Genomic DNA, 15,436 nt, shown 5'->3' with positions numbered 1-15,436 from the left:
TGGCAGGCAGCGATCAGCCCAAGTACCCCCAAAAGGTGGTCCACGTACCCCCTAGGATACGCATACCGCAGGTTGAGAAACCCTGTTCTATTACACCCCAAAACTTGCCACTCAGATTTAAAAATCAAACCCACATTTCAAACTAAATTCTGCTTACTCATCAAGTACAAGGCTGCTTTCCAGCTTCCCTCACCTTTTTGGCTTCTATGAGCTGGTTAAGTTTTTCATAACATTCTCCCAGAGCAACCAGCATTCGTGAGTCATTGGGCCTGAGAAAGAAGTTAATTATAGACATCAGTTTTGTTAATTTTCTGCAAAACTTAAGTTTAGATCCCCCCTCCAAAGAAGCAACTTAGGACAAAGAACAGCTTTATTAAAATAAAAGAAGGAACCTTAGGCCTTTACAGTACTCAAAAATAGATATCAAGAGAGCAAGTGTAGCCTGAAAAAATGTTCTGAGCATTTACTGGCAAGCTTATAAGAGGAATTACAGAACCACCAAGAAGATACAAGAGCTTGCACTAGCACTGTAGGCTTCTTTAAGACACAGCAAGTGCGCCATCTGTTTCCTGCGGGGCACAGTTTGTGGAAATTACCTGAGTTGATGAGCTCGCCTGTAGTAATAGAGGCAGTAAAAGGGCATTTTAAGGATCTCGTATGTTTGTCCTAGTCCATACCAAGCCCTATAATCTCTTTTGTTTACTTCAATAGCATGTCTACAAAAAAACAACAAAAAGCCTCAGTCTGGTATTAGACAGAGTTCTCTTCAAACAAATCTTCCCACAATCCTGAGCAAGATGCTCAAATTTAAGCAGGACATAGCTCCTTCCCCACCCAACCTTTACCTATATGCCTGGATAGCTGCAGAGGTATTCTTCATTTCCATGTATTCATGCCCCATGAGAGTCCAAGCCCCAAGATAGCGAGGGTTCAACTTGAGTGCTCTCTGGAAATACAGAGCAGCTTTCTCATGCTGAGAACGTAAACTGTAATAATTCCCTAAGATACAAGGGAGAGAAACACAGAGAAAATACTTGTATGTTATATGTAAATTGCTTTTGTTGTACCACAGAAAGGTGGTATATCAAAAATGTAACAAACTCTCTTGCAAAACTGATGACAGAATGAGATGCACTGTATGGCATTAAAGGAATGATACACTTCCTAACAAGGAAGGTTCATCTAGCAGTCCATCATCCAATTCCTTCTTCAGCTTTAAAACATGCGGTATATGATCTTCCCCCTGGATCAAGAAGTTTTTACCATAGCCTGGAGGAGAAATCCTCTGCTAAAAACAGTCTAATGAGCAATAGTGGATAAGAAAAACTGACAAGTACATCCTTGGGAAGGGCTGGGAAAGGAAAGAAGAAATCCTTGGCAATACGATGGTTACTTGAAAAAGTAACACCTGCACCTCCACAATTCTTCAGTAGATGGCAGCTCTGATGTGCTACTGCCTCAATTAGTGAGAACTGTCTGTGTGATGAGACTGTTTTGCTTTGTTTGTGAAATGTGTGATTTAAGCAACATTTCACAATAGAATTTCTGATGCTCAAAGTCCTTCCAACTAAAATTCTTTGCTGCATGAAGGTTGTTTATGGTGACTGAGCCAAAAAAAAGAAGGGCCAGTCTAAGTAATCAAAAATGAACTGGATGACCCATGACAGCAACGAACAAGTTTCATATGAGAAAGATTGACTGGAGGATCACTCAAAGCATTACACTGCAGCTATGAAACAATTGAGAAGAATTCAGAAGCACAAAGAGGACAACCCTAAGCCTCACACAGCACTAAACACCTCAGAGGCAATTGCAAAGACGAGGGTCGACTCACAGCCTTACCTATCCGCCAAAGAACCCAGACTCCAAAATTGAAGGAATAACTTTGGAGCATCTGTTTGACTCAAATGAAGAGGTAGAAAGGACCGGAGAAGATATTTCTTCACTCAACATGTAATTTAACTCTGGAATTTGATGCCCGACAATGTGGTGAAAGCAGTTAACTTAGCAGGGTTTAAAAAAAGAATTGGATCATTTCCTAAAAGAAAAAGCCCATAAGGCATTATTAAGATGAACTTGGGAAATCCACAAATTCCTAAGATAAGCAGGATAAAATCTGTTTTACACTTTGTGTCCTGGGTTGGCCACAGGATACTTGGCTTGATGGATCTGTGCCAGTATAGCAACTCTTATGTTCTTAACTGGTTCTGAGGGCTTTCAAAAACCTGTCCATCATAGGCTGTAGTGTGTGGCAAATGGTGGTAACTATACAGAAGAGTAAATAAGAGAGCAAGTTTTCAGCATTATTTTCATCTGTTACAATTCTTCATTTAAACCTTGTATCACTGCCTGTCTTGTTTCATCACTATGTCAAGATGAAATTTTATTGACAGGCCCAACATGGTCTGTGTTTCAGTGAAATGTCTGCGTCAGGAGTCTTTATTATTATAGACTATTCTTTTATGTTAAAATAAATCCGCAGAAGGAAAATCATTGAAAAGATTCAAGTAACAAAACATCAACTAAAATCACCACACCACCATACTGTACAAGCGTGAATTCAATTCAAATTATACAGTCTATTATTCAAAGTAATAAATGGCACTGCCCCCACTTACCTAAACAATTGCCTAAATTGGAACCATATAACTAGACAAAGGAGAACTCAGACCCCATTTACCTACCCCCATTCAAAGGTACTCAGCGCAAGAAGATGTATGACAACCTACTAGCGACGCAAGCAGCAAAACTTGACCACTCTGTCTCCAACATGCTGACAACAACGAGCAACTTCAAATCATTTCGAAAAGAAATCAAAACCCTGCTATTCAAAAAATTTATCTAGATATCTTAACTCATCCCCTTGTCCATCCCCTCTCTTGTAAATTTCCCTTCAAAGTCTCAATCATGTAAACAGCTCCCTAAATTGTAATTTTCCTGGAAATGTCCAGTTATCTTCTTTTGTAATCCGCCTAGAACTACAAGGTACTGGCAGAATAGAAGTCACTAATGTAATGTAAACCGTCAAAAAACATAAACAAATCAGCAGAATGCAGAGATCTGTCTTAAGCTTTTACATGTTGTTTTGTGACTCAGATCTGCCACTGTTGGAAACTGGACTTAGCTAGAAGCACTAAACAAGATCGATAAGACCATGTGGGTCTGCTCCAATCCGGTTTTTTGGCCAATTCTATAAGAGCTATTGATGCAATAAAAATTTTGCATGCAAAAGATTTGCAAGGAGGTTCGTTGTAATCCCCATCTCTCTGGTCCGATTGATCGCTGTGAGAGTGACTCTTACACAAGTGCAGAGCTGGCAGGGGAAACCTCCTGCCACTCAGCTGTTCGAGGCAGTAAACCTTTTTTTTTTTTTAATAGGCACAGATGCTGTGTGTTACACACGCACAATATCTGTCCCATAAAAAAAAAGAAAAAAGTAACCCGACGAACCGGCACCGGGAACCTTGGTCGTCTGAGTTAATCAGGGACTTAGGCCCCTTCCTGTGCATCACACCAAGGAGAAGGCTCACTATTTTGGATTGGCAGGCCACAGAGCCTCCTTCCTGCTCTCTTCACACAAAGCTACAGGTGGAGTATTCGGTGGCAGGAGGAAGTAGGCCTCATTGGTAGGAGGGAGTAGGTATCCCTCCTGCCAATTTTCGCTGGGAGAAGGGGGTTAGTCCCCAGTGCTGGTTCATCGAGGAGGGCCATCATCAGCAGGGGGGATGCTTTTTTCTTTTTAATGGGGCAGATATTGTGCGTGTGTTACATATGCACAGCATATGTGCCCATTAAAAAAAGTGCCAGTATGACATGTAAGCGACTGGTCTTGACTAGTTGCTTTTTTTTGTGCACAGTTGCTTGAGTAGTTTTTATGGGGTTGCTATAGAATGCTAGGTATAATCAAGAGGGGTATTACAACCAGAACGAAAGAAGTTAGCCTGCCGTTGTATCGGGCGATGGTGTGCCCGCATCTGGAGTATTGCGTCCAATATTGGTCGCCGTACCTTAAGAAGGATATGGTGATACTCGAGAGGGTTCAGAGAAGAGCGACGCGTTTGATAAAAGGTATGGAAAATCTTTCTTACGCTGAGAGATTGGAGAAACTGGGGCTCTTTTCCTTGGAGAAGAGGAGACTTAGAGGGGATATGATAGAGACTTACAAGATCATGAAGAGCATAGAGAAAGTGGAGAGAGACAGATTCTTCAAACTTTTGAAAACTACAAGAACAAGAGGGCATTCGGAAAAGTTGAAAGGGGTCAGATTCAAAACAAATGCTAGGAAGTTTTTCTTCACCCAACATGTGGTGGACACCTGGAATGCGCTTCCAGAGGGCGTGATAGGACAGAGTACGGTATTGGGGTTCAAGAAGGGATTGAACAATTTTATGTTGGAAAAGGGGATAGAGGGGTATAGATAGAGGATTGCTACACAGGTCCTGGACTTGTTGGGCTGCCGCATGAGCAGACTGCTGGGCACGATGGACCTCGGGTCTGACCCAGTGGAGGCATTGCTTATGTTCTTATGCTTATCCACCAAAAAGTTATCCTCTGCCCCTGATCCCTATTAGGGACCCTGCTTTCGGCCCAGACAGAGGGCTCATAAGCTATAGCTAGCTCCCAAATCAAAGCCTAAGATAAGATTTTCAATGGGTCCAGAAAGCACAGCTGGCACTTCAGTGTCCATATTGAAAAATTTTAATTTAAAATCTCCATATTTATATCTCACTTAATTGTAAAGTTTTAAGCAGGTTACGATAAAAAATAATACAATATTAAAACATTTACAAACTGTTAAATACATCTTAAAATATAATCATAATATCCACCCTACTTAATAAAAAAACACCATGTTTTTATCACTTTCTTATTTCACTGGACAGAGAATTCCAAAACTCTGCAGCTCTTCCCAAGAGTGTTTTCTTCCTAGAAATGAGCAACTACAATCTTTACAAGATGGTATTAGCAACAACAATTCTCAGGAAGAATCTTGACATAACCCATATAAAAGGGTACACCAGTGGCATATAGCTATGGGTGGGCTGGGACCCTTCCCAAATTATTTCTTCCTTGTCAAGCCCCAAAGACCTCCATACATCTTGGGTGGCCACGGCTGCTAGCTGCAGCCTCTTGTGTGCATGCTCAGTTTTCGCCCATGCACAAAACTAAGCAGCTCAGGGACAATGCTGGCAGGCAACTAAGATGTAAGATTTTAGTAGGGAGGTAAGTTTTTGGCTGGCAGGGCTTAGGGATTTCATTTACTGGAGGGCGGAAATTAAGTTTGGGTTTTGCTTAGTTGGTGGGGGTGAATGAAATTTTGGCCTGCCCCAAAATCAGCTGTCTGGCTATGCTACTTGGATAGGTTGGAGAAATATCTTGGCATTAGCCCAAGTAGTTAGAGATGTATGCTGTGTCCACCTGGGAAAGTGAGGGCAAAATATCCTCCACTTAATTTATCTAATCTAAGATTTGTGGATCACTCTTTGCCCATAAGGGATCAAAGCAATTTACAAATGTAAGAACCCAAGCAGATCAGAAGACAATGGACATTCAGTTAAGCAATTAAACAAAAAACTCAGATGAGTCTACAGAGCTGGTTAAAGCATACTTCAAATAGAATACGATTTGCAATATGCTATGAGATAATGAAATAGAATTTGTTATGAGGGTCTGAAGCTCTTACTAGATCTATCTGCAATTCATACAGAATGTCAATTTCCTTCTGAGCTTTAGTTAGTAGGTTTCTTTTCTAATATCTTGTGGCAGGTTGTTCGATGTTTTGATGGCGGCATGTGTGGACCATCTGTGATGTGTTTGTGATTCGGGTTGATGTAAAGTAGAGCTTTGAGAACAATTGCATTAGCTCCTCTGATGAGTGGAATACAATACATGATGCCTTGAAGGAGATCCAAGGAGTGATGGATAGTCAGTGGAGCCTGCGATAGTAACAATTTGCAGTTAGTATCTATACGAAAGACTATGGAAATTCAGTTTATCACCATCTTTCCCAGACTCAGGCCTAAATAGTAAATCTGCTTCTCACCGATCACACAGCACGTCTCCACACGATATTTATCAATTTCACACAGATTATGAGCCAAGTAGCTCAGTTCAGGCTTCATACTCTAGAGAGAAAAAGAACTTATATTAGTGACTGGAAAGAGAAACAAAACCCAAATTGATGACAATAACTATTAGCCAAGTCTGCACACTGGTGCAGATATCTTCAAAAATGGAAGAAAAATATAAATATACAGCATAGCAGTGTGTTTTAAAAGGTCTTCTGGGAGGGGGGGGAGAGAGGAGGAAGTAAAGTGAGAGTGTCGACTATGTTTTATGAGGATGGATCGATAAAAATATGATTGCAGCCCTCAAGATTGCCTGCTCTGTCAGACACAGTATTATTTAAAGGCAAGAATAGTAAATACTACAGGCAACCAGTCTGTTTAGTCTGAACAGGTAGTATAAACCTTTTAGTACCATATAAGATATGAAGTAATTAAAGTGTGCCCTTTCTTAAACCTGATTAAGGTAGATTTGAGGAGAAAACTGTTTACCCTGACATAGAGAAGATTGGAAAAGGTGTCCATGTTCTCAATTCTGTATGGATCTTCTTTCCGTAACTCATTGAAGATAGAAAGAGCTTTATCAATATCTAAAGAGACAAGAGAAATACAGATTTAGCACTAGCTGAAACAACCAAAGAGTTATAATCAAAAAGGAATCCTTTGGAAGAACTGGATTATTGCAGGCATTCGAATTCTAAAGGATGTTATTTCAGTTGGTAAACTGCTTGAATTTTCACAACTGCAACATAGATTTGGTCTTAGTAAAACACAAAGTTTTAAATGGTTGCAGCTGAAGCAGGCCATTCAGGTAGGGTTCCCTGAATGGAAGACTTTGAACAATCAGTATAGTTGGGAGTTCCTATGCTTCCAAACAGACTTCCTAGGACATCAAGCCGCACTGTGGTATAAATTATTATCTGGGTACTTGAATAAAAAACCAAAGAATGGTCTGAGAGACATTTGGAGCATTGAGATCAAGCACCAAATTTCTGCATCTCAATGGCCAAGAATTTGGTCTTGGAGAATGAGATGTACAGTGTCAGCATCTATGAGACAAACTTGGTTATTTTTGTTACATAGAGTGTTTTGGACTCCTGTTCGGTTACAAAAATTAGATAGTTCTAAGTCCAATAGATGCTGGCACTGTAATCTGGAACCTGGGACATTAGATCATCTACTTTATTTTTGTTCCTATATTAAGATATTTTGGAATTCAATATGGTCTCAAGTAAATACATTATTGGAAAATCATGTGGCACTCTCTTATGATACAGTGCTATTTGGCATGATGATGAGGAAAAAGAGTCAAATATCATCAGAGAACAACAAGCTTTTATTAGTTATGACAGGGGTTGCCATCCAACACATAACCAACAATTGGAAAAATTACAGAAACCTTAGTTATACATTTTGGTGGAATACATTATGCCATATATTTAAAATGGAACGTGCAATAGCAGTACAAAGAGGGACATATACTAAATTTATAAAAATATGGGGGCCATTGGCAAAATATTGTAATGAATAGTCAGCACTTCTTCTCTTCTCCTTTTTCGTTTTCTTTTTTTTTAGCACACTAAAGGGGGGAGGGAGTTGGAAATAATGTTACATATTATGTTATACTATGATATATAATATATGTATATTTTTTTATTGAAAATATGATGAAGGGTGCGTGGTAGGGGGGTTATTGATTTTATCAGATGTTTATATGGCAGATATCAAAGTGCTATTCTGGAATAATTTGTTGTAATATACTCTTTTGTGCACTTGTTGTTTAATTTGAAAACGAATAAAGAATTATTAAAAAAAAAAAAAAGAAAGATTGCTGAACTTCAGGAAAACCATATAAATTTATCTTTTTACATGATTTAGGCCGCATGACTCTGACTACAAAGCTGAACTCTGAATATTACACTGATAACTAATGATGTCTACAACTCTGTAACAAAATATTAAAAAGTTAATGCTATCCTATGCAAGAATGTAAAAAAAAAAAAAAAAGGAATACTTGGAGCAATGAGAGTTCTTCCTCCTCACCTCGGATGTTATGGTAAGCGACTGCAATCTGGGAGATAATATAGGTGCTCTTGGAAAATCCAGCATCAATCAGGCTTTGGTACTTATGCAGAGCTTCCTCGATCATCTGCAGTTCTGTGTAAATGTGAGCCAAGAAGAATTCCTTCATCCAAGTATCAGGCAAGGCCAGGGACTTAAGCTAGAGGTGAAGAGAACAAAAGTGTCACAGTGCCTGTTATCCCCACTAGCAGTCCCTCCTACTCATTCCTGAGAGTCATTCTGTAATTAGTTGTACTTCTATGGCTGGAGCTTTATCTAACCTCTTCCAGAAACTCAAGAAACTTCCAGAAACTCAAGAAATGGAATAATCTCACTTCTTTATCCCCAATGATTATTGCATTAACTTCCTTTCATTGGAATATTATTTGATGATGAAACCATTCTCAGATAGAATTAAATCTCGTAAGTTACAATTCAACACAATTGGAACATTTTTAATACAAATATTAAAATTTTACCCTACCATCCCATCCCTTTTATATTCCCCAAAAATATAGGAGTCTCCGGTAATTAAAAATATATTTTTTAAAAAGGGACTTTCAATCAACTATAGCCTAGCCTCAGACTATAAGGTTGGGCGAATAATACAAGATTTTGGAGAAATTAGGTCTTACCTGCTAATTTTCTTTCCTTTAGTCCATCTAGTCCAGCACAAACAAGATGGGTTTTGCACTCCCACCAGCAGATGGAAACTGAGAACACCAAACTTAAGCAAGCCTATAATATGCCTGTGCAGTCCTTTTAGAACCAATCTTGTTCTCAGTCTCCAGCAGATGGTGGAAGTGGTAAACCTCTGCAAACCTGAATGACTTCTGAGGTTTTAGTAGTGTTCTCTTCCTGAGGGTCCCCAAGAGCTTTCCTTTGGGGATTTAGTCTTCCATCAGGGTAGAAAAGTATGCTACCAAAATGGGACTCTCTTTTAAATAGAAGGCTAAACCCCCAAATTCCCAGGCATACCACACACCCTCTACAACAGAGATGGATTTTACCATCTCTTTATCCGTTATAAGGTTACACAGCTCCAGCCAGGCTCCCCAGTGTAACGGCAAGGCATGAGTAGCTTCCACAAACACATCAATGGCTTCTTTAACCAGGTCCAGCTTCCGCAATACAACTCCATATCTGAAATGGACAGGAGAGGGTAAAACCGCTGCTTCCAGTGCAACTTTTTATTCTACATCTACAGAATGTCTTGACCTGCACAGACAGCAAATGAATGTACACTTACAGATAAAGACCAAATCCATCCAACTCCTGGGCTCTGTGTTTTTTGCTGAGTTCCACTCTCAGCTCTCTTAGGGCCTCATTCTTTACCTGTCCCTTCTCCAGAGGACCTGCAAAAAAAAAAAAAAAAAAAAGTTTTCATGTAAATGAGACACTAAGGAGGTCATTACAGAAGGCTTTCACTGCTTCACCATATGTAAAGAGTAGTTTTGATGATTTTCATGCCTCTTTACATGCAAAGAAGCTGCAAGGTGTACAGATCGTAAGGGAGCATGTTCTGGGCAGTCCAAAAATTGTGTGTATGACAGAACAAAAGGGTGGATAAAAATCAAACAAATCAGATTTTTTTTAATTTAAATTGATTTTTTTAAATAAAATGCTTTTTGAGTAAAAAAAAAAAATCTATCTAAAGATAGTTTTCTACTTAAGATAGACACATTATAGTCCAAAGGTTATTCATCAAGAAATAATGATTAGCTTTTAATTATGTAGCATGAGATTGTATATTCAAAGTTTAAATTTTTTTTATAAATGAATTCCACTAATCCATTCATAATGTCACAGGCAATTTTTCTATCTAGAAGATATTATCACAGATTGCTTGGGTTTGCATTTCTCAAAACTGAATTTGTCTACAGAGATAACACACTGCTGCTTCACAACAAAAATGTTATAAAATTGAAATAAGGGCCGTTTACTTTACCTCACTGGGGATCCGTCGTAAAGGAAAAACACAAGGCTTACAATGTATATTCCAAAGCAAATAACTTTTTATTCTAGTAATAAGTATTATAGTAGCATTTGGTAAATCAAAAATAAAACAGTTTGGACATATACAACAGAGAGAAGAAAAAGATCTTACCCCATTTTTCCTTAGAAATCAATGCACAACCCCTTATCTCTTAAGTGCTAAGTTTATATATCTGCACAAGGGGCCAAGTGTGAGGAAGGAGAGGTAAGCAGTAAAAAATGAAAGTGAAACCTTTTGAGCAGAATACTCCATAAGTCTTGAGATCATTATGTGTATAGAAACATCATGAGAAGAGCTTGGATGAAGATGACAAAAGGAACATGTTTGAACAGGCAGGATTCTTCAGGTTGGTAAATGTTTTGGATTTCATCATATTTCTTCAAGACTGCTTTGAGGAATTGTCATTTTTGAGAAAAATCATATTTGCAATAAAAACCAGAAGATTAGAAAAAAAGGTAATTGATTAAAAAATTGCCCAGTTTGTTTATGTGACAAACTCTTCTTTCCATCTGATTGAAAACCCACATTTCATTAATATAGTCCAGTCACCGAGATCAGAATGCAGTCCATCCAGCAGAGCAGATGTAGCAAGGAAACTGCTGGATAAAGCGTGTGAGAGAGAAATGGAGCAATGTGCAACTGGTCTAGAGAGTAAAATTATTAATCCAAGTCTTGATGGGTGGAGTAAAGTCCACAATGATGCTATTGTATGTGCTTGTATAACAACAGAAGAAGGGAATATCATTCTTGCAGAAACATTTGATACCTCAGGAAATGCATATATAGCAGACTACTTAGAGGAAGTAGCAGCAAAAACTATACTAAAATGTGGACAAAACTTCAAGTGTTTAGTATGCAGTTTAGTGACAGACAATGCTGCAAATGTATCCAAAATGAGAAGAAACTTAGAAGCGCATGAAGAGAATACCAAGCTAATAATAGAAGGTTGCAATGTTCATTTGCTGCATCTCCTAGCCAAAGACTTCAGTGTCCCAGAAATAAAGACTAGTGTCATTGAAATAACTAAACTTTAGGTTTGTAACAAATCATTTTGAAGCAGCAGTTCTGAAAAGAATGGGTGGAACCAAGCTAACACTCCCATAAGACATTAGATGGAACTCTAATAGGTGCACTGTTATGGCCAAAATCCTCAACATTGAGCTTAAGAGAAATACTGAGAATCTTGAAACACATTTCTGAAGCTTTAAAGAAAATACAGAAAAATAGCTGTTTTTTTGCTAATGCTGTTGAAATTTGGAAGGCACTGAGTGAGCACTTAAAAACAGAACTGTACAATGACAGAATTAAATTACAAGCATTAAAAAAACAAAAAAAAAATGGGACAAACACTGTCTCCAGCTCATTTTCTTGCAAATATTGTCAATATCTGATACCAAGGTCAAACCTTAAATGCTGAAGAGGAGGAGTAAACTAAGACATGGGTATCCAGGAAACATCCATCTGTAAAGCCAACTATAATAAACTGCAGCACTAAGGAGGAACAATTCAAGAAATATATGTTTGCCAATGATGATTTAAAGAAACCCTACATATTTTAACAAAAAATCTACCTCTTCTAACAATGAAACTCACCTCATCAACCAAAAGATCTCTAAATAATGTATAACTCAATCGCGCCCAACTGATATGATGCTAACTCAACTGTATTAAATACCAACCGCTATGTACTTCGATGACAACCTTATTATGGCAAAAAGATACAACAACAGGTTGGTAATAAATAAACCTAAATGGAGGAAAAGATCTCAGATTCACCACTAAGGGAACATGTAAGTTTTCTCCCTATAATCACGTGGTGATAGGTTTCTTTCATCGATCAAAAAACCCCCATTATTTTTTTAGATTTTTTTTGTTTGTATTCATATTTGAATTAAAACTCTTAAAGTGCACTATACTTATCTGCAACAGAAGACATAGCATAGGTCTATCCCACACAAGCACTCGTTTCCTGATGAAGCCCTTCGTAGGGTGAAACGGGACCCGTTGAGAGCAAATGAACTGAGACTAAGAGCGAGTTAACGATCTGAGACGGGGTTGTGCAATATGTATTTTGAACAAAGCAGGGTGCATGTGAAGTGCCATATTTATGATTAAGCATAGAGCACTTTAAACTACAGCACTTTAACCTGCTTCTCCAAGTTGCAGATAAGTAACTTTTCTGCAGTTTATATTATAATGTGCAATTTTGACGAGCACTGAGCACTTTAACTTTTGGTGTGCTATCTTTTTCAGCTTCGGCCTCTTTCACTTTTTGATTAGAGCACTCAAGCATTTTTACCTGTCTTCTGTTGCAGATAAGTATAGTGCACTTTAAGAGTTTTAATTCAAATATGAATACAAACAAAAAAATCTAAAAAAATAATGGGAGTTTTTTGATCGATGAAAGAAACCTATCACCATGTGATTATAGGGAGAAAACTTACATGTTCCCTTAGTGGTGAATCTGAGATCTTTTCTTCCATTTAGGTTTATTTATTACCAACCTGTTGTATCTTTTTGTATTAAATAGTTGGTATACATCTTTCACCAACCTTATTATGGCCTCATACTCTATAATTCAGATTTGTAACTTTTATCCTCGCAAAATGAACTTCTTAAATTGTAAATCACCTTGAACTTATTTAGGCATAGAGCAATCCAGAAATTAGAAGACAGTATCTAACTTATAGGCTTGGATAAGAACATTCTGAGTGAGCCATGTCTTTTATCTGCTATCATTTACTATGTTACAAGCACCCAGGCAGTATCCTGTTGGACTTCCTCATTCCATTCAAGTAGTTGTGCTGATTGATTCTGAAACATACCTAGGCTGTCCACGCTTTCATCATCCTTCTTCTTTTCTCCAGACTACAAAAAAAAGAAGGTAGAAACAGCAAAAATACTTTTGACAACAAGCACTACACCCTATAAACACACAGCAGAGCTTGCTATCTTAGAGAAAAGGGTGCTCACACAAACAGTCATGCCCTTGTATAAAACTCTAATGAGACCTCAGTTAGAATATTGTGTACAATTCTGGAGACTGCACCATCAAAAAGAGTTAAGATCTTCAGGCAATCTCTGGCTTTCAAACTTTCTCAACTATGGATTAGATTGGATTTGCCGTACTGCGGTAGAAGAAGACATCTTTTTCCTCACAGGACCTACGACTACAAGAGGGCATCCGTTAAAAATCAAGGGTGGGATATTTCATGGTGACATCAGGAAGTATTTCTTCACCGAAAGGGTGGTTGATCTATGGAATGATCTTCCACTTCAGGAGTTGAGGCCAGCGAGCCCGATTTTAAGAAAAAATGGGACAAACATGTGGGGTCACTTCGATGGAGTGTTTACGGGGGAGGGTTATTCGAGTGGGCAGACTTGGGCCAATGGCCCTTTTCTGCCATCATAGAAACATAGAAACTGACGGCAGAAAAGGGCCACGGCCCATCTAGTCTGCCCACACTAATGACCCACCCTCTAACTTCCTCTGTGAAGAGATCCCACGTGCCAATCCCATTTTTTCTTAAAATCTGGCACGCTGCTGGCCTCAATTACTTGTAGTGGAAGACTATTCCAGCGATCAACCACCCTTTCGATGAAGAAATATTTTCTGGTGTCACCATGAAATTTCCCACCCCTGAGCTTCAATGGATGCCCTCTTGTTGCCGTGGGATCTTTAAGAAAAAAGATATCTTCTTCCACCTTGATACGGCCCATGACATATTTGAACGTCTCGATCATGTCCCCCCTCTCTCTGCGGTCCTCGAGTGAGTATAGCTGCAACTTATCCAGCCGTTCCTCATACGGGAGATCCTTGAGTCCTGAGACCATCCCGGTGGCCATTCGCTGAACCGACTCAATTCTCAGCACATCTTTGTGGTAATGTGGCCTCCAGAATTGTACTCTATGTTTCTATGGAATGAACGCCCCTTAATTTTAAGGACCCCAGTTCTTTCCAATCTTTCCGTAAATTTCTAAAAAGTTTTCTTTTTGCCAAACATTTTGAAAACTAATCTCTTCGAAACTTTTGCTAATACTTTCTTTCGTTTTTATTTAATCATTGTAACCTTTCTTTATTTTTTATTTAATTGTTGTAAACTAAGTCGAGCTTCCTTAGGTTGATGACCTGGTATATAAAGTTAAGCTTTAGTTTAGTATAAACAGGATGGAGTCAGTCCAGAGGAAAGCTACTACAATAGTCAGTGGTCATTGTCACAACGCATATGGGGACAGACTTAAAAGATCTCAATATGTATACTTTGGAGGAAAGGCAGGAGAGGGAAGATATGAAAGAGACATTTAAATATCTATATGGCATAAATGTGCATGAGGCAAGTCTCTTTCATTTGAAAGGAAGCTCTGGAATGAGAGGGCATAGGATGAAGTTAAGAGATGATAGGCTCAGGAGTAATCCAAGGAAATACCTTTTTACAGAAAGGGTGGTAGATGTATAAATAGGCTCCCTGTAAGAGATGGTGGAGATAGATTGTGTCTGAATTCAAGAAAGCCTGGGATAGGCATGTGGGATCTCTTAGGAAGAAAAGGAGATAGTGGATGGGGGTTATCTACTATCATATTTCTCTGTTTCTATAAAACAGATTTAAGTGGGCATAACCAAGGCAAGCAGTGTATTCAGGGATGCCACAGTACTTAATAGAGAAAAGAAACTGGTCATGTCATTGACAACCAGATGCTTTCTTCAGCTGTGGGTTTTTTCACTAGCCTAACAAAAGGACAACCCGTATATCAACTTTCTTTAGAGAGCACGAAAGTTTTCTTCTTCCAATATGATTAAATAATAATAATTTTAATAATTTATTATTTATATACCGCCAAAGCCAAAGTAGTTTGAGGCGGTTTACAATAAGAAGAGCTGGACATTCAGTGAAAAGAACAATGAAGTCTTTGAGTACATGAATATTTGTAGGGAGGAGGGGAGACAGAGTAAAGTCACATTGAAGGGGCAGTTTACAATAAGAAGCAGGTCGAGGCAGTTTACATTAAGAAGGGCTGGAATTCAGCAAGAGAAAGTAGTGAAGTCTTTGAGTACATGAATATTGGTAGGGGGAAGGGAGGCAGAGTAAGGTTACATTGTGGGGCATCTAGTACAAGTAAGTGGGATGCAGGGAAAAGCTTTAGGAATTCTTGGTCACAAATCGATAAACAGGTTGCAGTGTTCTCCCCCAGGGCCTTACAGCCGGGCGCTGCCCCCGGCTGATTTAGATGACCGCCCAGCTAATCCTGCTGCTGCTGCCGCCGATGTTTCTTCCCGGTCTGACTCGCCGCCGAAAATTTTGTTTGACGCCTGCCT

The 15,436-nt window shown here is 38.8% G+C and overlaps 1 protein-coding gene across 2 annotated transcripts in view; it reads right to left on the bottom strand.

Moving 5' to 3' along the window:
• Nucleotides 1–15,436, bottom strand: part of CDC23 (cell division cycle 23) — a 47,865-nt gene that overhangs the window by 9,229 nt on the left and 23,200 nt on the right. For both annotated transcript variants that reach the window (XM_033927742.1, XM_033927741.1), the window contains 9 exons: nucleotides 12,948–12,990; nucleotides 9,376–9,481; nucleotides 9,137–9,269; nucleotides 8,109–8,286; nucleotides 6,558–6,655; nucleotides 6,044–6,125; nucleotides 846–999; nucleotides 597–716; nucleotides 194–269 (listed from right to left, as the gene is read on the bottom strand). In XM_033927742.1, coding sequence (XP_033783633.1) covers nucleotides 194–269; nucleotides 597–716; nucleotides 846–999; nucleotides 6,044–6,125; nucleotides 6,558–6,655; nucleotides 8,109–8,286; nucleotides 9,137–9,269; nucleotides 9,376–9,481; nucleotides 12,948–12,990 — 990 coding nt within the window. The remainder of the gene's footprint in view (nucleotides 1–193; nucleotides 270–596; nucleotides 717–845; nucleotides 1,000–6,043; nucleotides 6,126–6,557; nucleotides 6,656–8,108; nucleotides 8,287–9,136; nucleotides 9,270–9,375; nucleotides 9,482–12,947; nucleotides 12,991–15,436) is intronic.

Source organism: Geotrypetes seraphini, chromosome 18 (genome assembly GCF_902459505.1).
Source record: "Geotrypetes seraphini chromosome 18, aGeoSer1.1, whole genome shotgun sequence".
Classification (NCBI taxonomy): Eukaryota; Metazoa; Chordata; class Amphibia; order Gymnophiona; family Dermophiidae; genus Geotrypetes; species Geotrypetes seraphini.
The sequence above is the reverse complement of the archived record's forward strand: the minus strand, read 5'-3'. Positions and strand labels throughout refer to the sequence as shown.